General features: G+C 57.7%; 1 protein-coding gene across 29 annotated transcripts in view; it reads right to left on the reverse strand.

Annotated features, from left to right (window-relative positions):
• TCF3 (transcription factor 3) overlaps positions 1 to 20,538 on the reverse strand; it is a 41,982-nt gene extending 21,444 nt beyond the window's left edge. For 14 of the 29 annotated variants that reach the window (XM_063658203.1, XM_063658198.1, XM_054465413.2 and 11 more), the window contains exons 1-4: positions 20,223 to 20,535; positions 18,098 to 18,208; positions 14,306 to 14,378; positions 128 to 201 (exon numbers count right to left, since the gene is read on the reverse strand). In XM_063658203.1, coding sequence (XP_063514273.1) covers positions 128 to 201; positions 14,306 to 14,378; positions 18,098 to 18,169 — 219 coding nt within the window. In that variant the 5' untranslated portion in view covers positions 18,170 to 18,208; positions 20,223 to 20,535. Of the gene's footprint in view, positions 1 to 127; positions 202 to 14,305; positions 14,379 to 18,097; positions 18,209 to 20,222 lie in introns of all 29 variants that reach the window. The other 15 variants (XM_063658202.1, XM_063658190.1, XM_063658188.1 and 12 more) reach the window with 6 other exon arrangements.
• Between the last annotated feature and the right edge of the window lie 5,640 nt (positions 20,539 to 26,178).

Genomic DNA, 26,178 nt, shown 5'->3' on the forward strand with positions numbered 1-26,178 from the left:
AAACCCACGTCTCCCAGTCCAAACCCCTGGAAGGCTGGCCCCTTCTCTCAGCCTCAGTTTCCCCACACTCCTCGCCCCCAACTCTGGGGACAGGAAACAGGGTCTCAGGCCTCATGGGGACTCCTACCCGGCTGGGGTCAAAGGAGGAGCTGTTCTGGTCGCCGCTGCCCCAGGAGCCTGAGCTGGGCCGGTCCTCAAGACCTGCAGGCAGGACAGAGAGAGTTACGGGTCACCTTCATGCCTGCCCAGCTCTAAAAGCTTCGGTTCGTCGTCTCAGGGGCAAACCTCAGTGGACCCAGAGGGCTTGTGGAACCCTTCCTAACCCAGCCTCACCCAGCCCAACTCATGAGGACACCAGTCAGCAGCTAACACCCAGACACCCTGGGACTCGGAGCACTTACAGGTCCATAAACTTAAATTAACTCTTCCATCAGCTCTCTGCTGGCCAACTCCTACCCACCCACTGAAGCCCCAGCTTTCATACCCTCCTTGGGCAGAGACCTCACTCTCACGCTGAGCCTCCTCCCCATCAGCCCCAAGTCCCTCCCTCTGGCCCAGCCCTGACTGTGGGTCTGTGTGTCAGATGCAGACTCCTCTGACCCTGTGAAAAAGGCTCATGACAGCATGAGGGTGTGGAAGCTAAACCACGAGCTCTGGGGAAGCCCAGGGTCTCCCTGTCCCCACCTGCCAGTGTGGTAAGTGGGGCCGCCCTTTGCTGAAGCAGCAGCAGAGGCTCACCCACTGGGCAGGAGGCTGGCAGCCCGTGAGGGTGGAGGCGAATCTCATCACCCAGGAACAAGCCCAGTGCGGAGACCAGAGGCCTGCGTGGGGCAGGAGTTCCCGGTGCAGCAAGGGACGGGACGAGGACCTTGGTCCTGGGGTGGGGCGGGCGGGGCCCTTATCTCTCAGAACACTCACAGGCAACGCCCAGGACTCCAGAATCTTCTGCCCTGGGCAGGGCGGGCCTGCTTGGATCCTTCCCCCTTCCATCGGGGGCCACAGAGCACACCCTTGGAGAAGCAGGAGCAGCCCTGGACCTCCTCAGCTTGGCCACAGAGTTGCTGCCCTGCCTTGGTTTCCCTCTCTATAAATGATTTACAAACAGGCCCTACTTTTGAAGGGCTGGGGGTGTCCATGTCCAACTCCCAAGTCCAGAGGCTTCTTGAGAGCCAGGCCTGGGGGACCCAGCCCAGTGCTGATGTCTGTGACAGGCACCACCTCAGGCTGTTCTGCAGGCTCCTCCGCCCCGCCCCTCTGCCCTCCCTGCTCATCCGCACCAGAAACTTCTTTCAAATCGCATCCTTCTATTTTGGTGCTTTTGTGTTAATCATTCCCCTCGGGGAGTATTGGTGTTTAATTGCTGTCTGATTTGCATAATTATGCATATTAATCTCCCAAGCATAATGAATATTCATGCACCTCATTTAGATTTTGTTTTCTAATCAAAAATTTCCAATGTGATTATGAGTGGGGGGCTGGGATGCTGCCTTGGCTGGGTTGGGGGCCAGGCAGGGGGCTCCTGTGGTCTCCAGGAATCCACACGGCATTCGCTGCCAGGTCTGGGCCATCTGCACCCCGAGATCCTGGTCCTGCACGTGGGCCCTGGCGAACAGGGCAGCTACTGAGGCCAGGGTGGGCTGGCTGTGTAGGGGTGGGCACAGCGCCGGCACCCTCGGGGTCTCAGTTTGCCTCTATACCACCTGCCTGATGTCTGGTCCCCTCTGGCCATAGCCAGTACCCCAGGAGGTGCAGAGACCCCCAACTGAGCAAACGGGAAGCTCCTGGCACCCCAGCCCTCACCCCCTGGAAGGCCTGGTGTGGTGGGGGGCCTCCTGGGGCCCCATGCCCAGGGATCGCCCCCAAAGTTCATTCCAACAGGCCCGTGGCAGAGGCACTACGGCCTCAATCTGCCCTTTGGGAGAACCCCCCCTCACCCAGCCTTGGCCTCCTCCTAGAAATGACAAAAATAAGGACAGCCCCCACATTAATACAGTTATTAAAATCCCCCCACCGATTAATTATGCATTTTAATAACCCACCATGAATATTCATAATGCATCCCTTGCTCCTGTTCTAATTAAAATGTACTAATAGAATAAGACGCTGCTGTCAGAGTGTGGTTTTCTGTGATTTCTTTGGTGAAGCACCGCAGAGTTTCACCCGGGAAGGGCACCTTCCTGCCCTGGGCCAGCCTGGCTGCCTCGGGAGAGGCCTGCGAGTGGACAGCGCGGGGGCGCTGGGGAGAGGGCCCCAGGAGCTGCCCACCCCTTGGGCTTCGGTTCCAATTCCAGTCATGGGGTATGGAAGCTGCCCACCTGCCTGGGCTGCCGTTGAGGTTAACAATGAAAGACACTGCTTCAGAGAGGCCATCGGTGGCCAAGGAACGCTCCAGGCTGGTGGTTTCCCAGTCCTGGTCCCTGTTGGGTCCCCTCCTGAGAGGGACCGGGGACTGGTCTTTGCCTGGTGGCTCGTTGGCAAATGGGAGGGGGGGCTTCAAAAGGCGCTCAGTAAATACCGGATAGGACTGAGATTGGTCTGCAGCAGGAATCTGCAAATAGTACACAAGGACGAAGTCTGGCCCCTAGCCTGCTTTTTAAATAAAGTTTTATTGGCACACACTGTGCCCATTTGTCCATGTACTATCTACGGCTGCTTTTGCTGCAAGAGTAGAGTCGAATTAATTCCAGTAGAGACCATCTGTCCTGCACAGCCAAAAATATTCACTCCTTGGTCCTTTCTGGAGAAGGCCGGCTGACCTTGATACAGAAGAAGACTGTCCAAGTGGCTTCAGCTGCCTCTGCACAAGAAACCCAATCCACAGACTTCAGTACCAGCAGTGGGGTTCCCATGCCGGGCAGGCAAAACTATTGGTGGACACGGGCCCTGAACACAGCCCCGTGTACTGCCCCTGCCAAACTCTCAGGCACAACACCAGGTGGTCTGGCTTCAGATGGGCCTGGGGACTTCATCCTATAGCCCCAGCTCTGCAATGTGCGTCCCCCACTCAGGTGCTCAGGCTAAAGTCCTGGGAGTCCTCTCACCTTCCCTCCTCCCAAAGAACAGCAGCTCGCCCCATAGCTACAGCAGCGGGTTAAGCCCAGTCCCTGCAGCAGCTTCCTCCCAAGTCTGCTAACATCCTCAGGCAGCCGGATGGAGCCTTTAAAAGCAAAACTTGGCTCTTCTCCCTCCCTCTGCCCTCTCTCATGGTCCCCATCATCCTCAGGATAAAGACCAAACTCTTTCCTGACCTCACCACTCTCCTCTTCCTCAACACAGGAGGTGACCCCCACCCACACCCCCTGCCTGAGCCCCTTCCCAGCCTGGGACCCCTCTTTGTCCTCAGCACTGCTTGGAACACAGCTGAGGCCTCCAAAACACCCACCCTCAACGTCTTCATTTTACTCATAAATAACTGTGCTTTCAAGAACACTTTACTGGAGGATCAAAATATTCTCCACCTCTGCTGTCCAATACAGGAGCCACACTACCAACTGCTAAAAACATGGCCAGCATTTTTTCAAGGGCATTAAAAATTACATTTAAAAATGTATATATGGCTAGTGCCTGCTGTACTGAACAACCCAGTCCCCAAAAGCAAATGAAATAACAGCACGCACCAACCACCACCAAGTACCACGGTCACGTCTAAAAACCAATTAACACCTCGACAGCTCCTCTCGCAGGTTCCGTTTACTCAGGAGTAGAAGCGGGCCACCCGATACAGGATCACTATGACCCCCAAGCCCGTGCCTCGCCCTGTCTCTTCTTCCTCCTTATAATTAAAATCTTGAAGGACCCCGATGGCAGCCTGTCCCACTGCCCTGCCTGGGTCTGGCCCCTGCAGCTTGTGATGCTTCTCAGACCCATTCCCAGCCCCTCTGGGGGTTATGATGGGTGAGATCAGACAGAGGTTTGAATTTGGGGGTGGCCTTTCCTTCGATGGAGCAGTATTTAAAAAAAAGGTTTTTTTCTTTTGCTTTGAGACAGGGTCTTGCTGTTGCCCAGGCCGGATAGAGTGCAGTGGTGCGATCCTGGTTCACTGCAACCTCCACCTCCTGGGTTCAAGTGATTTTCCCGCCTCAGCCCCCCACGTAGCTGGGACCACAGGAGCCTGCCACCATGCCCAGCTGATTTTTGTATTTTTAGTAGAGATGGGGTTTCATACATGTTGGCCAGGCTGGTCTTGAATCCCAAACCTCAGGTGATCCGTCCGCCTCAGACTCCCAAAGTGCTGGGATTACAGGCATGAGCCACAACGCCTGGCGAATTTAAAAAAAATTTTTTGTAGAGGTGGGGTCTCACTACATTGCCCAGGCTGGTCTCAAACTCCTGGACTCAAACGCTCCTCCCACCTTGTATTCCCCAAAGCCCTGGGGTCACAGGCATGCCCAGCCTCCATTTTATCTAACTTCAAGCTATGGGAGAAGGTGAAAGACCAGGATGCCCTCGGCCCGGCTCGCGTACTGCGGCCGCCCTGGGTTTATCTTCCTGTCGTGTCTTCTTGGACAGGGGCCACAGGCTGTGGCACATGCTCCCAGCTTCTGAGGAGGATCCGGAGTGGGGGAGAAAATGCTTCTGGGGCACCACAGAGCCCTTCCTTGTTGGGGGGCTGATGAGATCCCGCAAAACCCCCCCTTCGGTCTGCCCCTAATGTCTGGCAATGGGGGGCAGGAAAGCAGGGCCCTATGGCCCACCTGTGAGCAGACAAACCTGAGGCTGAAGAGAAAGTGAGTGAAGACCACACACCACCCGAAGACTGGGGGTCCCCAGAGCACCTAAAGTGGCAGGACATGCCCTCGGGCAGAGGGACAGTGAGGCTGTGCGGGCAACACAGGCAACCTCCTCCACGACCAGAACTAGGGACAATCTCCTCCAAGAACCGGGGACAACCTCCTCCACCAGAACCGGGGACACCTGGCAATCTCCTCCCCCAGAAACGGGGACAACCTCCAGAACCAGGGACACCTCGCAACCTGCTCCCCCAGAACCGGGGATGCCTCGCAACCTGCTCCCCCAGAACCGGGGACGCCTCGCAACCTGCTCCCCCAGAACCGGGGACGCCTCGCAACCTCCTCCACCAGAACCGGGGACAACCTCCTCCACCAGAAGCAGGGACAACCTCCTCCACCAGAACCAGGGACAACCTCCTCCACCAGAACCGGGGACGCCTTGCAACCTCCTCCACCAGAACCGGGGACAACCTCCTCCCACCAGAACAGGGTACGCCTTGCAACCTGCTCCCCCAGAAATGGGGACGCCTCGCAACCTCCTCCACCAGAACCGGGGGCGCCTTGCAACCGCGCTCCCCCAAGGCCCTGGGGTCTCCCTGGAGGGCAGAGCTGGCCCCAAGAGTGGGCGTCGAGCACAGATGTAAATAACAACTCAGAGAAACAGGGCCCCGCTTTGAATATCAGTGACCACAGAGATAATCGAGACCCCATCCCACTCTTGCTTCCATGTCTATGGGAATCACCAGCGACACCTGAGTGTGGGTACCAGAGAATCTGCCCCTCAAAACAAGCTCAGAAACCAACCCGGGGCCAGGCGCAGTGGCTCACGCCTGTAATCCCAGCACTTCGGGAGGCCGAGGCGGGCGGATCACGAGGTCAAGAAATCAAGACCATCCTGGCCAACAGGGTGAAACCCCCGTCTCTACTAAAAATACAAAAATTAGCCGGGCGTGGTGGTGGGCACCTGTAGTCCCAGCTACTCGGGAGGCTGAGGCAGGAGAATGGTGCGAACCCAGGAGGTGGAGCTTGCAGTGAGCTGAGATCGCGCCATTGCACTCCAGCCTGGGCGACAGAGAGAGACTCTATCTCAAAAAAAAAAAAAAGAAAAAAGAAAAAGACACAAGAGGGAACCCAACATGGAACATAAAGGATGAAGTTCAAGAAGTTCAATGATTTACCCTAAAATACGAAAAGACTGTCTTAAACCTGTAAGCCCCATAGATCCTCAAAGAAATGGCAGAGCCTGGGGGTTCTAAGAATGAAGTAGATGGTGAGCACGTTTAACTACCAATCAAGAGACTCCTTAAAGCCGTAACAAGACAGGCACACAAGGAAAGCCCCCTGGGGGCACTTTGTGGATTCATTTCACTGAATCCTTGCAGTGGCTACAGTATCCCCATCCTAAGATGAGGAAATTGACGCAAAAGACAGATGTCATTTGCTCAGGCCCTCACAGTAAGTAGAAGAGTCACTAATGATACAAATGTTTCCTAGTAAGATGCAAATACACAATTATGAACAGATACAATGTTTTTTTGTTTTTTTTTTTTTGAGACGGAGTCTGGCTCTGTCACCCAGGCTGGAGTGCAGTGGCGTGATCCCGGCTCACTGCAAGCTCCGCCTCCAGGGTTCACGCCATTCTCCTGCCTCAGCCTCCCGAGTAGCTGCGACTACAGGCGCCCACCACGCCTGGCTAATTTTTTTGTATTTTTAGTAGATATGGGGTTTCACTGTGTTAGCCAGGATGGTCTCGATCTTCTGACCTCATGATCCGCTGGCCTCAGACAATGTTTTTTAAAAGTAGCAATTTATTGGTAGCAAATACCAACAGGGAAGAGAAATACACAGGCTCAATTTTCACCTTCTCACAGAAGGGGGCAGATGCGATTTCACTTCCGAAGTTGAGAGCGCAAGAAACGCAGTGTTTAAACGTGTTATTCACAACGCAGAGTACTAACTGCTATTCAATCACAGCCTTAAATGTGTTATTCAAAACTAGAAAAGAACCACTGGCAGAGCCGCAAAGCGGTACAGAGCTTCAGAAAACACACACCGGGGGAAGCAATCTGGAGTCGGAAGCACACAGATGGAAAAACATAAAATAAGATGACGGAAGGAAAAGCTGAGAACGAAGATGGACAGGTGCTTAATGTCTTTCATCTGAAAACACGGTGCCGAAGAAAGACAGCTCTGAAACAAGCGACTCAGGAGATACAACCAGGTGCACAAAGATCTGCCAAGCAATGCAACAAAAAGGAAGGCTTGCAACGTTCATATCGAAGTTTCAATTCAAGGGAGGTTTCTTAGACAGTCTCGCTGTGTCGCCCAGGCTGGAGTGCAGTGGCGCGATCTCGGCTCACTGCAACCTCTGCCTCCCGGGTTCAAGTGATTCTCCTGTCTCAGCGTCCCGAGCAGCTGGGATTACAGGCACCTGCTACCATGCCTGGCTAATTTTTTATATTTTAGTAGAGATGGAGTTTCACCCTGCGGGCCAGGCTGGTCTTGAACTCCTGACCTCAGATGATCCACCTGCCTCGGCCTCCCAAAGTGCTGGGATTACAGGCGTGAACCACCACCACCAGCCAAGGAAGGGTTTTTTTTGTTGTTGACAATGGCTCAACCCACAACGAAATCCCACTGTCTGAGGCCACACAAGCCCACAAACCTGGCATCCAAATACGTCAACAGAGAAACCGACAAACAGAACAGAGGGGGATGGCAATGCTCTCAGCCTGACATTAAACAGATTAAAAATCTAAATATGGTTCAAAGGCCTCGCAGCTCCACATCCAACTATCCCTCAAGTGCTCACAAAGGACAAAAATAATCCATGCTTCAGCCTCGGCAGAGGAGCTCTGCGTCCCCCAAACAGTAGCTACCGTTTAAGCCAAAGCTGATTTTTGGCATTGGAGACCTAGAAATCAAGAAAGGACCTCCAACTTGGAACTCAGAAACCTCTGAAGCAACCTGACCTGAAGAAGAAATTAGGAAAAGAAAAAAAGTAACAAATGTCAGTAATATGAGAAAAACATGCATTATGGAAATCAATGGGATGGGGTTTATGGGGTAGAACCCTCAACACCCCACTGACGGAACAGAAGAGGGCAGAAGTCAGCAAAGGGGGCCTGTGATCTGAAAGTCACCAAAAACTTTAGAAAGAGAAGAAATGCCGATAAAGAAAAAAATTGATCAATTGATCAATATCGATTTGCCAATGAAGCAGATTCTCCGGAAGAAAAATCAATGAGAGAGAGAAAATGCACAGGGCAGCCGAGTCAAGGACAAAGAAACCATTGAAAAGTTGGCGCACCGAGGACCGCGGCGCCCTCATCCTCCCTGCGCAGATGGAAAGACAGGCGCCTCCAAACGTTATGAAAGAGCCGAACGGGGCCAGGCGCAGCGGCTCAGGCCTGGAATCCCAGCACTTCTGGCGCAGGTGGACAGACAGACGCCTCCAAACGTTATCAAACAGCCAAATGAGGCCAGGCTTGGTGGCTCACGCCTGTAATCCCAGCACTTTGGGAGGCCAAGGCGGGCGGATCACGAGGTCAGGAGACCGAGACCGTCCTGGCTAACACAGTGAAACCCTGTCTCTACTAAAAATACAAAAAATTAGCGCGATGGTTACCAAACTCTCTAAGTTTCTGCTTCTTTACCAGTAAAATAGGGTAGTAATTGCACCTATTTCGCTAACCTCTTAGAACTGAGAAGTCCCAGTGAATAAGCCAAGCTTTGTGTCCAATGCACAGTGCTCAAGAAACAGTGATGTAAGCAGTGGCTCACGCCTGTAATCCCAGCACTTCAGGAGGCCGAGGCGGGTGGATCACAAGGTCAGGAGATCGAGACCATCCTGGCTAACAAGGTGAAACCCCATCTCTACTAAAAATACAAAAAATTAGCCGGCGCCTGTAGTCCCAGCTACTCGGGAGGCTGAGGCAGGAGAATGGCGTGAACCTGGGAGGCGGAGCTTGCAGTGAGCCGAGATTGCGCCACTGCACTCCAGCCTGGGTGACAGAGCGTGACTCCGTCTCAAAAAAAAAAAAAAAAAAAGTAATGTAAATTGTTGTATTACTGATGTTGTTAAAAAGTTAATGAGGCGGCCAGGCGCTGTGGTTCATGCCTGTAATCCCAGCACTTTGGGAGGCCGAGGTGGGTGGATCACTGGAGGTCAGGAGTTTGAGACCAGCCTGGCCAACGTGGTGAAACCATATCTCTACTAAAACTACAAAAAATTAGCCAGGCGTGGTGGCAGGCACCTATAATCCCAGCTACTCAGGAGGCTGAGACAGGAGAATCGTTTGAACTCTGGAGGCGGAGGCGGAGGTTGCAGTGAGCTGAGATCGCGCCACTGCACTCCACCAGCCTGGGTAACAAGAGCAAAACTCAGTCTCCAAAAAAAAAAAGTTAATGAGGCAGCAATAAAAAGAAGAAAAAAAAAAGATACAGCCAACAGCTTGGCTGGATCTCCAGGGAACTGTGCTAACGTAACAGAATAAAAGCTAATCTCAGAAGGTTGCAAACTATAGGATTCCATTTACACAAAATACTCAAAGTGAAAAATTGGGCTGGGCACAGTGGCTCACACGTCATCGCAGCACTCTGGGAGGCAGAGACAGAAGGATCACTTGAGCTCATCAATACAAGATCAGCCTGGAAAACATAGCAAGACCCCATCTATACAATATTTTTTTCTTCTTCAGACAGGGTCTCCCTCTGTCCCTCAGGCCAGAGTGCAGTGGCGCAATCTCAGTTCACTGCAACCTCCGCCTCCCAGGTTCAAGTGCTTTTTGTGCCTTAGCCACCTGAATAGCTGGGATGACAGGCACGCACCACCACGCCCAGCTAATTTTTGTATTTTTAGTAGAGACGGGGTTTCGCCATGTTGACTAGGCTGGTCTTGAACTCCTGGTCTCATGTGATCCACCCACCTTGGCCTCCCAAAATGCTGGGATGATAGGTGTGAGCCACGGCACCCAGTTGAAATTTTTCTTTTTTTAAACAGAAACAGGGTTTCTCCATGTTGCTCAGGCTGCTCTTGAACTCCTGGGCTCCGGAAATCCTCCCATCTCGACCTCCCAAAGTGCTGGGGATTACTAGTGTGAGCTGCTGACCCAGCCCTCTACAAAATACATATTTTTTAAATTAGGTGGTCGCAGCTACTCACAAGGCTGAGGTGGGAGGATCACTTGAACCCAGAAGTTCAAGGCTACAGTGAGTTATGATCATACCACTGCGCTCCAGTCTGGACAAGAGAGTGAGACCTAGTCTTTAAAAAAAAAAATCGTACAGATGAAGAACAGATTGGTGATTCCTGGGCTTAAGGAATGTGCATGTCTCAAAACTGCACAGAACTACACACACACACACACACACACAGACGCGCGCGCAGACGCACAGACACATGCACACAGACACACACACACGCACATACACAGACACAGACACACACACAGACACACACACACAGACACACACACACGCACACACAGACACACACATACACAAACACCCCCCCACACACACAGACACACATACACACACACGTGCATGTAAAGCCAGTGGAATCTGATCAGGATCTGTGGACGGCACCAATGTCAGCTTCCTAGGTCTGACGCGGCACCACGGGAGGGCGAGACGGTACCCCTGGGGGTGGCTAGGTGAGAGGAGAACTCTGCCACTTCCTGTGGATCCTGAATGACTTCAGAATAAAAAGCGGATCAACTTCAAGGACGAGGGCCCAAGAGAGTAACAGAAAATTCACCAAAAAGCCATTCACAGGGTCAATCCCCTTCCGAGAAGACCACCGCCCTCTATTAATCAAATGAGTGTCAGGTGAAAGGACATGATCTTTGTCACCTATTAAATGAGACAGGCCGTGCTGTCACCATGCTGGCCAGGTTGGTCTCGAACTCCTAGTCCCAGGTAATCCTCTCGCCTCGGCCTCCCAAAGTGCTGGGATTACAGGCCTGAGCCACTGCGCCCGGTCACAAGGGACGTTTTCAATGTGAAAAACCATCCAGGGACCTAGCAATTCCACTCCCAGACACGCACCCAGAGGAAATAACCCGTGCGCCAGGTTCTCCCCAGGTTTCCTCTTAAAGCAGAATCCGGAGGTGCCGTTCTGTGGATTTTCACTCTGAGCGCGTGTCACACAATCGCACAGACAGAGAAAGCGACGGGGAAATGAAAAATAGGAAAGAACTTTCCTTTGGTCTGTCAATAAGCAATTTCCTGGTGTCTCTCATGGCCTCAGATCCTGTCTTTTTTGGCAGAAGATGAGCTGTCGCTCAGAGACCTGTGCCTGAGGGTTTCCAAAAATGGGAGGCGGTGGGTGGGAGAAGGCGTACGAAAATTATTCCCATTTTAAATGTCTTCCAATCCAGACAACCAGAAAATCTTGGTTTCCTATTCGTTCATCTCTAATGTCTTTTTTGTTTTTGTTTTGAGACAGGGTCTGGCTCTGTCACCCAGGCTGCAGGACAGTGGCGCGATCTCAGCTCACTGCAACCTCCGCCTCCCAGGCTCCAGCAATCCTCCTGACTCAGCCTCCCGAGTAGCTGGGACCCCAAGTGTGTGCCACCACGTCCGGCTAATTTTTGTATTTTTAGTAGAGATGGGGTTTTGCTGTTATCCAGGCTGGTCTCGAACTCCCGCGCTCAAGAGATCCTTCCGCCCTGGTCCCCCGAAGTGCTGGGATTACAGGCATGAACCGCTGTGTCTGGCCCTTTTCTGTTTGTTTGAGTTGGGGTCTCGCAGTCACCCAAGCTGGAGTGGAATGGCTCAATCATAGCTCACTGCAGCCTTGACCTCCTGGCCTTAAGCGATCCCCCTGCCTTGGCCTCCCAAAGTGCTGGAATTAAAGGCGTGAGCCACCTCGCCCAGTATCTAACTCCTCTCTCGACACCAACTTTTAAATATTAATAAATTATCGAAGAACAGGCAGACCCTTCACAGGGCAAAGCTTATGTTTAATTAATTTTCAGGGACACCTTTTATTCTCGCCTGGGTTTCTGGTTCTCAAATCTAAAGTTTCCTTTCAAATGAACTTAAGAAAAACGAGGTGACTTAAAAGGGCGTTAGAACAGGGCACATGAAGAAGAGGCCAAGGTGGAGAATGCGGCTGGGGGACCCCATCAGCCATCAGTGCTGGGGACTCCTGGTGAAGGGTGGCGTCCCTGAAGCCAACTAGGCCCTGCCTGGAAGGAAGCTGCACCCACTGTTCCAGGAAGAAGCCGAGGTTTGGGAAGGGATCCCACAGCTCCGGGGCCCCATCCTGCTGATGAGCCCCAAACTCCCCTCTTCCTGGGTCCTCAGAGAGGAGAAGCGGGGAGGGGGAAATGAGTTACTGCAGCTCCTGGGCCCTGCCAGGATCCCTCCGCCCCTCGCACCCACCGACTCGCTGAACCTGACGATGGAAGAGAACAGGTGCCCATCTTGCGGGAGCTTCTGGAGCGCCACAGCCTGCAGGGGCCTGGGGGAGTGGAGGCAGTGAGGAGGGTGCCACCAACTCAGGCCTTGGAGCTCTGCATCCTCCACCACCCCCGAGCTCAGGCAGGCGTTAACTGCATGGACTGAATGGGGAGGGGGTGACCCCTCTGTGTCCAGGAGCTGGGGGGTCCCAGGCTGAACAGCCACATCACGTCCCTGAAGGGCAAGAAATGCAACATACTGGGCCTCGCTGGGCCCTCCAAAGCCTCCACCCTGATGTGTGGGGGGACAAGGCAAGACCCTGTCAACCTGCAGCATTGCGGCAGGGCCAGGGCACGGGGCGAGACTCTGTGGGAACCACGGAAAACACATCTGCAAACACTGGCAGGTTCCTGCTGGGACCGGGCTGGGCGTCCAGGCAGAGACAACCCAGAGGGAGCATTCTCAGGGCCAGGCGGCCCACACACCACAGCTCTGGCTACCCAGGCACCAACCTCACAGCTAGGGGTCTGCGCCAGGGCTGAGGGGGTGAGAGAGGACAGGGGACGAGGGAAGACACCTCCCACCCCACCCTCCCCACCAGGCCCTGCTATAAGCCCAGGCAGAGGCCCAGGAGAATGAGGGTGGATGGCCTTGGGAGCTGCGCCTCCTCTTCCAGGAAGCCCCCAGGGCCTGACCCTCTGCCTCACACAGGGAAGCATCAGCATGTCCGGTTCCTGGGGCTGTTTCCGGGGGGCTGGCAGGGTGGTGTTTGGGGATTTCCATGCCTCAGAGAGCATATTCCAGCCAGCTCTGCGGCCACTTCCTCAGGCAGAGGGGAAGGCCAGTGTGAGGCAGTGGGGGCAGCAAAGCGATGTCTCTCCATGTGGGGGTACAGGTTCCCAAGTACAGATCCCCCTTTGCCCACCGCTCAAAACCCTGACACTCCAGCCAGGGCCCAGCCCTGGGGGATTCTGGAGACAAGTGCAAGATGGCACTTTCCACCCAAATCCCGGAGGCAGGAAGGACACAGCTTCAGAGGCCCCAATCCCGAGGCCCCCACTCCCCGGAAAAATGGTGATGTCCACAGAGACCCGTGGCTCTGAAGCAGCATCGGGGGCACCCACCCCAACCTCCCCCACCAAATCCTGCCGACAGCAGCCTGGGCCGCCCAAATGCGCATCAGACTGGACCCTCTCTCCATTCACAACCATCCAGGGCTCTCCGCTGCCCCTGCAACGAACACAGCGCCCCTACCCCGCCCCGCCAGCCAGTCCCACCACAGGGCATCCGTACGGGCTGTTCTCTCTGCCTGGCAAATTCTTCCCCTCACACTCCCACAGCCCCTTCCTCTCACCCTCAGGTCTCTGCCCCGACACACCCTCTGCGGAGACCTCCCTGGGGGTCCCGCTTTGGGGCAGCCTGGCCCTCACTGGGCATGCTGTGAAGCCCTGCCCACGCGCCAGAGTGTGATTTTCAGGCCGCCTCCCGGACCCCACGTCTCCCTATCTGTCCCACCCACTGCCATGTCATCAGCGATGGTGACCCGCTCATCCAGGTCAGCCTGGGATGTCTCTGGTTTGAGCACTCAAAGCCCCAGCAGGTCAGCCTGGGATGGTTCTGGTTTGGGCACTCAAAGTCCCGGGTCCCAGGAATTGCCCCTCAGTCCTGGGCAAACCACAATGGCCGGTCACCCTGGTGCTGGGCCCCGCATACAGCAAGCGCCTAATACATGCTTAAATGAAAGTGGTCGAGGCTCACAAGGTGGGTGGGATCCAGTGAGAGCTGGGATCCCGCACCATGCCCCCTCCAGAGCCTCAGTTTCCCCCTTGTGGATTCACTGGAGAAACGGATGCTTGAGATCCCCACCCACACACAGGCCCAGCTCCAACCCTGCGCCTAAAAGCAAGCCCCACCCAACCCCCAGACCCAGGCTCCAGGCGCGGGACGGACGAGGGGACGAGGGGCTCGGGCTCCCAAGGCAGGTCGCACGGACCACGGCAGCTGATTTCAGGGGTCCTCAGGCTGCCCCTGACCCGGCCTGTGCAGCCCTTTCCCTCCCCGTCTCCCTCCTTTGCTGCCCCTAGCCTCCCTCGCCCCACACACTATCTTCAACAGACCCTTGATCTTCTCACTCCACGAGCGCCGGCAGGAAGGCGGGGTCCTACCTGAACCTCCGAACTGCACCCCGGCCAGGGAGGCGGGCCGGCCCTTCCCATTGGTGACAGGCAGCGGGAACATCTGCAGGGAGGGGAGGGGAGAGGTGAGCGGGGCAGGCAGCAAACCAAATCCTACAGTCCCGGGCTCGAACCCAGGCAGGGAGCAGAGCTGGGGACACCCGGGGACCTGCGACTGGGCTCCATCTAGGCCCAGCCCGTCCTGCCCCGTCCCATCACAGACCAGAAGACTCTGAGGCCTCGCGTGCCCTCAAGTGACACTGCACCCTGGACACCCACGCCCAGGGTGAGAAAACTCCAGACAATGACCCCGCTGCACCGCCAGGCAGAGTCCCTGCCACTGAAAACTCGCTGTGCCCCCTGCCTTTGCTCTGGGGGGAGGGATATCCCATTAGGCGAAGGATACAACTTATCAGCTCTTGACAGTGATACAAAGTTGTCTTTACATTTCAGCTCTGAAAAGTGAGAGGTTTACACTCAACAGGTGGACACATGGAGAGTCCCCGGATGCCTGAGCCCTGGCTGGCTCCACGTTTCTGGTGGCCCCGCATGGCAGGCCCTGGAGCAGGGGGTAGGGTCCAGTGTCCCCCTACCGGAGCTGGGTATGGGTTTGCTTGGCAAAAGGGGAAGCTGAGGCTCAGACAGGCAGCAGGTCAAGGAAGACATGGGATGGAGCCCAGGGCCTGGCAGGAAGCTGGAGGGGCTGGGGAGAGGCTGCACCCCACAGCTGATCCAGCTCCTGGGTGCTACGGGTGTGGGACTGCCACCCTTCCTCCCGCCCAGCTCACTCGTGCCCAGAACACTAAGTCCCTAAAGATTAACGGGCTCAGCGGCATTAACCGGAAAAGCCAACAGCAACAAACCCTTTTGCCACAGAAAAAAACACAACAAGCCTCCGCCCTGCCCCAAGGGGCTACGTTTTAAGGCTCCCATTGGGGCTCAAGTGATCAAAGTGCCTGGAATCAGAGCCAGGGGCATTTTGAGGAGCGGCCATGATCCCCAACACCTTCCCCAGCCAGCCAGGAGGCAAAGGCACAGCATCTGTGGCCACGATCCACCGGTCCAAAGGGGACCCAGGAAGCGGGGTTGTCCCCCACTCCCTGGTCCTGCAGAAGGGGAAACGGAGGCCGCATTCTCTCCTGGCCGTGGAGAAGAACGGCCTTGCGGATACGGGTGGTGCCTGGGCTGAAGGCAGCGTTCGCCCAGGACCGCACCCCCTCCCGGAGGCTCCAGCGCACCCAGCCTCCCTAGGACCCAGACCTCCCAGGGCCAACCTCCCATCTGGGAAACAAAGGCCTGCCGTGAGGGACAGCCAACTGCGTTTCTAACTGCTTTGTCCCCTAGGACACCAGGGCTGCACCAACGTGGCACAGGTCACAGGGGTACCGGGCCGTGTCCTGTGGGCTCCGCAGGCCTCATGAGCAGCCCAGAACAGCCCCCGCACCCCTTGGAACATCAGTTTCCTCTTCTGAGAAATGGACTGAGGGCTCTGGCTGCGTGGGATGTGGTGAAACCCAAAAGCCCATGGGAGTCTTGCATGCGGCAGGGCCTGGGGAGCTCGCTTCCAACAGCCTCGGTCCCAGGGACTCGCTCCCCCTTCATGCCTGAAGCCCCTGACTCAGGCCCAGGGACTGCCTGGGACCCAGGCAGGGCACGTCAGCCCAGGCCAGTGCCGGCAGGTCCTTCGTTCCCAACAAACCTAGCCTGGGTCGGGGCAGGACAAAGGCGCGCTGGGAACAGCCTGGGTTAGCGTTCTCCCTTGTACTCATTTGGAGTCCCCTGTTCTCTCATTTTATACGAATCTGGTCCAGGGAAGGGCTTCCCCTAGGACTCAGTTTCTGTGGCAGGCGCAGACGGCAGTATGCAAGAACAGAGCGGGGCTGCGGGCAGTCACGGGAGCTGCCTCTGCCTCCCCATCCTGGCCAGGGAGGTGAAACTCCAGCTCTGGGTAAAGCCCGAGGGGGGACGCCCAGAGAGGAAGGGGACATCGCCGCTCCCAGCCTGTTTCCTCATCTGGGAACGGCTCCGACCTGGGATGGGGAGACGTGCTGAGTGGCTTGAGGTGAGGAGTCAGGTCCTGGGGATGAACCTGCGCCCCCTTCCCCCAAACGTTGGTCTGTTCCAGCCCAGCGGTCTGTGACTTGTCAGTTTAACAAAAAACAACCCAACTGCACCTCGGGTTACTCAGCCAGGGAGGCAAAAATAAAACGGGGCTTAAAAATACCAGCATGGCCCTTCCGGAGCCTTGGCCCCTCCGACCCTTGGGCTGTTTTTTCCGCAGGGTGGCCGGTGTTGTTTCAGTTTGGGGACTTTTATTTTTGACAGACCTCAGTGGCCTGCGCCTCACACGCGGGAGGGTTAAATTCAGACTGAAAGTGCCCTCCCCCAACCTGTTTCAACCCCAAACGCTGCCACTGGGCATGGGGTGGGGGGAGCAGGATTTAAGGACATCTGTAGACAAGCCAGAAGAAACAAACCAAGGTCCCTGGGCTTCTCCAGGAACCCACAACACATGGCTCCACTGTACCGGCAGGGAAACTGAGGCCCCGGGCCTTCACAGCACTCGGCAGCGGCCGGTACCCCAGGGGGCTCCGGCATTCTAGCCTCACTGCACCTGCCTGAGCTATGCGACTTGAGGACCAGCACCCTCTGAGCCTCCATTCACCCAGCCGGAAAATGGGCCGTTCAGGGACAGATCCAACCACCTGAGACTCTGAAGGAGCTGCCCCGCCCTCCCCACCGGGTCTGCCTGCTCCGCAGTGATAACCGTGACAGTCACAATGGTGGCGCTGCTGTCTGCTGAGTGGCCCATGCATTCCCAGTCAATCCCAACCCAGCCTCCTCCTGGCCCAAGCTCGGCTCCTGACAGCTTAACTTCAGCACCCATGTGTGACTAATTAACCACACAGTCAGTCAGTTTCATGCCCGCGTCCTCTGCCCACCAGGCGAGTCCTGTATGGGGCAGGTTGTGTCTGCCCTGTTCACGGAGGGTGGTCCGCTCAGTACAGGGTACCCCCTCCTTTTCTTCTTTCAGGAGGAATCTTACTCTATCGCCCAGGAAGGAGTGCAGTGGCGCAATCACAGCTCACTGCAGCCTCAACCTCCGGGGCTCAAGTGATCCTCCTTGCCTCAGCCTCCCGAGTAGCTGGGACCACAGGCATCTACCACCACTCCTAGCTAATTTCTTGAGTTTTGTTTTTGTTTTGTTTTGTTAAGAAATGAGGTCTATGTTTTCTGGGCTGGACTTGGAACTCCTAGCCTCAAGCGATCCTTCCGCCTCAGCCTCCCAAAGTGCTGGAATGACAGGTGGGAACCACTGTGCCCAGCCCCCCTCCCATTTATTGAAACAGGGTCTCCAGGGTCTCACTGTCAACGAGACTGGAGTGCAGTGATCTTTTATTTACTTTTAATTTTTGTACCTACAATGGAGTAAGTGACCCTGATCAGGCCCATTTTACAGATCAGAAGATCAAGGCTGCAGTTTGCTTACCCAGCCAAGCAGGGGGCCCAGGACCATGCCCCCTGAGGACTCAGTTTCCCCATCTGTAAAGCAGTAGGCTGTAGCATGCTGTGTCTGGGCGAAAGCCCCATGGCACACGCACTGCCGTGCGGTGTCAGCCTCCTGCCAGAGAGCGGCCCACTCCCCCAGCCCCACTGGGGCCTCCCATCCCAACAGCTGAGGCTTCATCACTGAAATATTCAGCAAACACTCTCCCCTGAAAACATTCCCGTGAACTGTGGGGGCAAAGGGGTGTCGGGGGCTGGGCGGGGGTCCTGGCTCACCATGCTGAAGTCCAGGAGGTCACTGAGCTCCTTGTCTGTGCCCACAGGCGCCATCCTCTGCGGCTGGTTCATTCTCCTGGGGCCAGGGCGGGCACCTCAGGCCTGGAAACCCTGCATGGTGGATGTGGGGACAGATGGGCACGGAGAAACAGGGAGGGGAGAAGAGGTGTGAGAGGTCAAAGCACAAAGTGCTAAAAACCGCCTAAAAAACCCTCAACCGCCCTGGGGTCTGAGTTCCAGCAGAGCCCTGGGGGCAGGGGGAGCCCTGGGAGCAGGGGCAGGGAAGTTGGAATTCCAGAGTCTGGGTCCCTGTAGAGCCCTCGCCAGAAGCCACAGGGAGTCTGAAAAATAGACGGAGGGTGTGCAAATATAAACTCCCTAACTCCCCCAGGGACCACCAGGGCACCAAGTTGCCAAGTTTAAACTGCACGCAGGGCAGCCACAACCTCTCCTTTCTCCACCTCTCTCATTTCCAACCACCCCCGGGCTTCCTCTGAGGCCCCCCTACCCCCGGGAAGGGGAGGAACAGCCCGGCCCTACCATACCCCGAGGGAAATTTGGTGATTCCACCCCCCCCCCAGCAGATGTCACAGCCCGTTGAAGACCAGGTCGCCCCCAAATTCGACATGAAGGAAATCCACAAGTCAGAAAACCACGAAACTCTTTTACAAGCTTCAAGACTTAAAGTGCGGGGGAGCGGGGGGGGGGACACACACCCTATGGCAGGGACCAGCAAAGCTTCCCTCCACCCTCCATCTCCCTCCCCACAAAAAACCCCAACAGTATTCAGAAAAGAAAAAAAAAACAGCCCTAGGTTGCTTTACCGTCGCGATGTATCCGGGAATTATTTTTAAGCAAAACTTTGACAACATCCCTTGCCTGCCCTCCGTGAGCGGGGAAAGGATCCCAAGACCAGGGTACCCCCGCGTGGTCCCAGGTGGCTCCATTCTAAGATGGGGGATGGGGGATCCACCTGCCAAGACCCATTCCACCCCCAGAAAAAGGTACAGAGAAAAATGTCCGTCCCAAAGAAACACACTCCAGGCCCCTCCAGTCTCGACTTTCCCCAGGGGTCCCCAGGTGGGGACGGGGGCAGCCCGGGAGACACCTCCGAGGCTGGGGGTGGGGAGGGGCCTCCGAGGTCGAGGGAGACCCAACTTCAGAAGCAGAGAAATCCCCTCTTTGTCTGCCAACTGGAGGCCGGGTGTGAAGCGGGCGCCCCAGCGCAGCCCCTCCCCCGCTCAGTTTTTTTCTTTTTTGGAGGGCGTGTGAAACTGACTTTTTTTGAGGACTACGAAACCGCACTTTTTTGTGGGGTAGCTGAAACCGATTTTAAGACAGACTTAGTTGGGGGGGTGGTGAGCTAAAACGGGCATTCTACGGGAGCTGGAAGACTTCTGGGGCGTCCCAAGGACTTTTAGAGACTTGGAGAATGTCTGAAGCCACTTTGCACGGCGCCGAAAGGAGGGGGGGCGCTGAAACGCCTTTTTCCCGGGGGGAGGCGGCCCGGGAAGCCGGACCCCCTTCCCCCCGCAGCCGGTGCAGGCGGCGCGGCCCGGGAGCCTTTGAAGCTCGCAGCGCGGCCGCCGCCTCGCCCCGCATTAACGCGGAGCAGATGTTCCCCGCGCGCCCCCCCCCGGCCCGCCCGGCCCCGACCAGCGCCTGTAGCGCGCGGCACCTTCCCCGCGCAGACAAAAGGACGCCCCTCCCGCGCGCTCCCCCCCAAACTCCGGCGCCCGGGCCGGGCCCCCCTCTACCCGAGAGAGGGGGCGCCCCGGGGTCCCCGTGCGCCCGGGCTGGGGGGAACAGTCCTCGCGCATAAGTTGCACAGCCCGTCCGGCGCCCCCCGCGCCCCCGCCCGGGGCTGCGCAAAGTTTCTCGAAGTGCCCGGCCCGACGGGGGCGGCGCGGGCCTGGCGAGCTCCGGGCCCCTCCACGTCGCCGCCCCCCCGGCGCGGCGCGAAGTTGGAGAACAATGACTCCTGGGCCGCGGGGCGCCCCCTGACACCACCCCCGCCCCGACTTCCTCCGCGCCCCCCCAACAAGCGCGCGCGGGGCGGGCCGGGGTTCCCTGGGCACAAAGCACGGGGGTCCCGGGCGCGCCCCCCGTCCCCCGCCGGGCTCACCTGCTGGGCGCGGCCGGGCACGCGGCGCGTGGGGGGCGGCGGCATGAAGCGGGGGGCCCCCCCCGGACAAAGGGGCGTCGCGGCCGGGCCCCCGAGGGTCGCGCGTGGGCGGCGGCGGCGCGCGTGGCCCGGGCCCCTCCCACCCCCGCGTGGCCCGTCCCGCGGGGCCCGTGCGCGCGGCCGGCCGGGGCGCCCCTGGGGCAGCGGCGTGCGCGGTGCCCGCGGTGCCCGCCGCCGCGTCGGCTCCGGCCCGCTACGCCCGCAGCCGCCGCCGCTGCCTCATCTTCCTGCGGCGGGAGACATGTTCCGCCCCCCGCCCGCGCCGGCCCCGCCCCACCCCGCCCCGTGCCGGCCCCGCCCCTTCCCCGCCCCCGAGTGCCCCGCCCGGCGGCCCACGCGGATCCCTCCGCCACCTCCGGGCGGCTCGGACCCGAACGCCCCAGCTCGGCCTCTCGAGCACTCTCGTGAGGACCCCGAATCCCCGTGGGATCCAGAGCCTGGGAGCGGGGACGCGCAGAGGAGGTGGTCGGGCCACGGCGCGGGGAGAAATCACGGACTATCCCCCTCCGCGGAAGCACACACGAGCTGTGCGCTTAACCCATGACGCAAACGAGTAAGGCCCGTGAGATTGAAAGCTGAGGCAGAACAGTCTGGTCAATCGGAAGCCGTGAAAGTCTGATGGGCGGGGATCCTAGCCATTCGTGGTGAGGCCCCGCCTCGTTTCTCCTCGGCCCCGCCCCCAGGCAGAGGCGGGACTCTGCGAGCGAGAGGCCGCGAGAGGCGGCTGGGGTGGGTCTTGGAGTTTTGTTCTCAGGTTGGCGTGGCCGCCCGCGCGGCGCCTTCTGCTTGGTTGTATTTGCGTTCCTCGGGCCGGCCCTGCGTGCTGAGTGGTGCGAGCGGGTATCACTGCTCTGAGGGGGCCACGTCAGACCCATTTTCCTGGCGGGAAAACCGAGGCTGGCTCCGGCTCTGGGTCAGAGAGCCCCGCGGGGAGCCTCAGCGGTGCCTTTGGCGACTTGAGTCTCCGTCTCGGCATCTGTGAATTTGGACCTGACTTTGGGCAGAACTCAGGCCAGATCTGGCTTCCTGATTCTTAGTAGTCCGTGTCTACATTTTAGCAAAAAGTGACCCCGCCTAGGATCGGGCGCGGTGGCTCCTGCCTGTGATCCCAGCGCTTTGAAGGAGGCCGAGGCGGGAAGATCGCTTGAGGCCAGGAGTTCGAGAACAGCCTGAACAACATAGCGAAACCCGCCCCCCCCACCCGTCTCTAAAAATATTTAAAATAATTTAAAATAATAATTTAAAAATTGACGGGACGTGGTGGCCCACGCTTGTATTCCCAGCACTTTGGGAGGCCAAGGCGGGCAGATCACCTGAGGTCAGGAGTTCGAGACCACTCTGACCAACACGGTGAAACCCCATCTCTACTAAAAATACAAAAATTAGCCAAGCATGGTGGCGGGCACCTGTAGTCCCAGCTACTCGGGAGGCTGAGGCAGGAGAATCACTTTAACCCGAAAGGCGGAGGTTGCAATGAGCAGAGATCGTGCGGTTGTACTCCACCCTGGGCGACAAGAACGAAACTCTGTCTCTAAATAAATAAATAAATAAAATGAAAATACAAAAATTAGCTGGGCGTGGTGGCATACACCTATAATCTCAGCTACTCGGGAGGCTGAGGCAGGAGAATCGCTTAAATCCAGGAGGCGGAGGTTGCAGTGAGCGGAGATCGCAGCACCGCACTCCAGGCTGGGCGACAGAACGAGGCTCCGTCTCAAAAAAAAAAAAAATAACTGAACAAATAAATGAAAATAACACAATCTCCCAGGGCTCCCTGGGGCCCCAAAGGGAAATGTACACTCCACTCCCAGCCTGGGTAGATGCCACCATCTCGCTGGCCCGCTTGGCTCCAGCCATCCTGCCTGCCCTCTGGATGGTCCAGAACCTGCTAAGCTCATCCCCACCCCGGGCCTCTACGTTTGCTTTGTCCTCTACCTGGGAGGCTTTTCCCACCCCTATCTGGAGCCTCTGAGTCATCACAGTTCAATGCTGCTCCTATGCCAGGCCGACGGGGAGGCGGGGCCACGGGGCCCCCACCAAAGCCACAAGCCCCTCCTGCTGTACACCCAAACTGGGCTGTCCACAGTCCGACCCTCCGTGCCCAGAGAGTTCCACGTGCTGCAGGTCTGGGGAGAGGGCTGTGGGTCCCGGGGTCTGCGCTGCAATCCCTCATCCCTCTCCACCTCACTGTGACTTCAGGCAAGTTCGTGCTACTCTCCGGGCCTCGGTTTCCCCCTCTGGACAGTGGAAGGGGGGGAGTCTGGCACACAGTAGGTGCTCACAGCTGATGCTTGCCTTCCTCAGCCGACCCCCACCCCCGCAGAGGCCTCTCCGGAGCGAGGGTCTCCAAGCAGCTCCAATCCCACCCCAGCCTCCTCAGCCCCCTGCCCTGCCTTGTGGCCCAGCCCTGACCCCATGGGTCTGAGGGTGTCTGTGGCCGGGTCTGGCTCTCCCCATTCCAGTGTAGGGAGCTCTTGAAGGCTGGGCTGGAGCCTCATGCACTGTGGGCCGCTCCCCACCCACACTCAGGGACCAAGCCATAGTGTGGGAGCCGGAGTCCTCCCGAGGAGCCCCTCAGTTTCACCCACGGAAGGGAAGCAACCATCCAATCATGGACTGATTATTATTATTATTATTATTATTTTGAGAAAGAGTCTCGCTCTGTCGCCCAGGCTGGAGTGCAGTGGTAAGATCACAGCTCACTGCAGCCTTGACCTCCTGGGCTCAAACGATCCTCCCGCCTCAGTTTCCCGAGTAGCTGGGACCACAGGCACACGCCACCACACCCAGCTAATTTTGTATTTTTTATAGAGACGGGGTTCTCCCTATGTTGCCCAGGCTGGTCTTGAACCCCTAGGCACAAGTGATCCTCCCGCCTCGGCCTCTCAGAGTGCTGGGATTACAGGCGTGTGCCGCTGCGCCGTGCAGGACTATTCAATTATTGGGCGCTGACAGTGTACGGGGCCTTGCGCTGGGCGTTGCAGCACTGAGGACGGTGATGGACCCAGTCCCTGCTGTCCCAGCAGGATGACCCATGAGGGACCCCTTGTCTAGTCCTGAATGTGGCTGTTTCCTTGATGTCCTCATGCCCGTGTGGTTCCACCTATCATACAGATGAGGAAACTGAGACTCAGGGATCTCCTCCCTGGGCCCCAGGGCACCCTGGGGCTCGCGCCTGCCAGGAGGTTCTGCTGGCAACCACAAGCCACCATTGTTTTCCCCAAGGAGGTCAGTCCTGGGGCTGAGTCACTGGGTGGAGCAGCCCGTGGGGGCCCCCCACTTGGCCACCACCTCTGCCCAACCCCGAGGCCTGGGTGCTCCCTCCAGGACCCTGGCACGGGGACAGGCAGCAAGCTAGCCTCCTGACTGTGGCGTTTGTTCTGCTCTGGGGCCGGGAGGAGGAGGAGCAGGGCCTCTTCACCTGCTGCCTGTTCCCTCCACACCTACTGTGTGCGCCCCCACCAGCATGAACCACATATGTCAGAAAACCTGAGGCCAAGGGCAAGTTCCCACTAGGGAGACACAGAAGCGAGGGGGGCGGGGGGCGGCGATGGTGAGGTTTCCGGAGACAGACACAGTAGGTGTGCAGGCCACAGCTGTCTGCAGAGAGACTGGGCTTGGATTAGGACTTCGGGGCCACCCTCCAGATTTCTGTTTCCATTTGTCCCTAAAGTGGGCACCTTGGACTTCTCCCAGGGTGTGAATATACTCCCCCAACCCCCCAGCGCCCTCCAGCAGGGGCGGAGAAGGGAGTGGCAGCTCAGCACTTATCACCCGTGTCAGGCCCTGGGACAAACCTCGTTCGGGCATCCAGCATCCACCCGGCACAAACCTTGCTCCGGCGTCTACCCAGCACAAACCTCGCTCCAGCGTCCACTGAGCATGGGCAGCTGGGGCGATCGGTGTCGCCTCCCAAAGTGGGGGCTTCCTGCTGGAGCTCAGACCTCCAGCGAGGGGCCTGATCCCAACACGACCAGATCAGGACCACCCCACAGAGTCCTGGGCTGGGACTCGGCCAGGGTAGGGCCCATTCCCTTATTCTCTGCAACTTCATTTTTATTTTATTTTATTTTATTTTAGCAGAGATGGGGTGAGGTGGAAGGATCGCTTGAGCCCAGGAGTTCGAGACCAGACTGGACAACACAGCAAGATCCCATCTCTTAAAAAAAAATTTTTTTTTAGATGAAATCTCACTCTGTTGCCCAGGCTGGAGTGCAGCGGCGCCATCTCAGCTCACTACAACCTTCACCTCCCGGGGTCAAGCGATTCTCCTGCCTCAGCTTCCTGAGTAGCTGGGATTATAGGTGCCCACCGCCACGCCTGGCTAATTTTTGTATTTTTTTGTAGAGACGGGGTTTCACCCTGTTGCCCAGGCTGGTCTGGAACTCCTGGCCTCAAGCGATCCTCCTGCCTTAGCCTACCCAAAGTGATGGGCTTACCAGCATGAGCCACCACGCCTGGCCCCATTCTTCCTGCCTTCTGGGAGGAGGCGTCTCCAGGCTTGCTGGTTGGACCTGGGCAGGGAAACCTCCTGAGATTCGGAGTGCTGGGGGCTTATGATCGTTCTCCCCTAGTGGAGGGAGGAGATTCTGGTACGAAATGGAGCAGTGAGGACACACTCCAGTTCCTGGGGTCTGATCACAAGGGTTCCCAACTCCTCGGGCACTTCCGCTATGAGGACACCAAGGAAGGGAAGAGGCTTGTCGGTGATCAGATCCCTACCCCTCCACCCAGACTTGTGGGAGCCAGAGGGCCAGGATAGCTGGGCAGGAGGCTCTGAGGTTGACAGGAACGGGAACGCAGCCTCACACCTCCTGCTGTAGGACATTCAGGGCAAGGAGGACTATCTCCCACAGGGAGTGGGTCCCCTGGGGCAGTGACCCTTGGGCTATGACCTCAAGATGCATGCGGTCGGGCGAGAGGCAGAGAGCAGATAGCATGCCGGGCAGGGGAAGCTGAGGGACAAAAGTGCTGAGGTGGGAAGGGGTGTGGGGTGTTCAAGGAATGGGGCCTGTGAGGCCGGAGCCCAGAGACGACCAGAGAAGAGGAGCTAAGATGAGAGAGGGGCAGGGCCTCCTATGCCACAGGGAGGAACTGGGTCTTCATGGTGAGAGGACTAGGGCGCCATGGTGGGAGTCTGAGCAGGAGAGGGACATGATCACAGGGACCATGAGTCGGGGTGGATCTGGGGTACATTTGGGGGATAACTGAGGGCTGTCCCGGGGGGTGGGTGTGAGGGGTTAGCAGCTTGCCTGCTGGGTGTGGGGTTAGGGACCTGGGCGTGTGAATGGTGGTATCGTTCTCTGAGTGGGGCCAGCGTGGGTCAACGGAGAGGCGTGAAGGGGGAACAGGAGGCTCACGTCCCAGGGTGGTGTCCAGGCCCCATGAGACAAGGCGAGTCATGGCCAGGAGGGGCTGCATGAGAGGGGGCACCGGTGAAGAAGGCACAGTCCCCAGTTGGGGGGAGCTCAGCGCTGGATGCAGCCCGGCCCTGCCGAGCCCTCCTTCTGTCCGAGCTCCCCACGCAGCCCCTCTGCACCTGCCGGGTGCCTGTCCACCCCCAGGGCCGGGGCCAACTGCTGAGGATGGTCCCACCCCATCCTGGCCAGGCGCCCACAGCTCCTGACTCAGGGGCCCCCGGGGGCCTGTCCCGCCACATTCCGGGGCGGCCTGTGCAAACACAGGGCGCCTCCCCATCACCCCCCACGGGGCATTGTTTGGCCCAGTTACCCCGAGGCGGGGGCAGGGCAGGGGACAGGGAGCCCAGCCAGATTCTCAGTTCCCGCCACCCATGCACCTGCCCACGGGCAGCCCTGCTGACCTGCACCCGCCTTGACATGGGGGGACGGCGCCTCTGTAGTGCACCCTGGGCACAATGGGGGCATCTCACTTCTTC

Source organism: Pongo pygmaeus, chromosome 20 (assembly GCF_028885625.2).
Source record: "Pongo pygmaeus isolate AG05252 chromosome 20, NHGRI_mPonPyg2-v2.0_pri, whole genome shotgun sequence".
In the NCBI taxonomy this organism is placed as follows: Eukaryota; Metazoa; Chordata; class Mammalia; order Primates; family Hominidae; genus Pongo; species Pongo pygmaeus.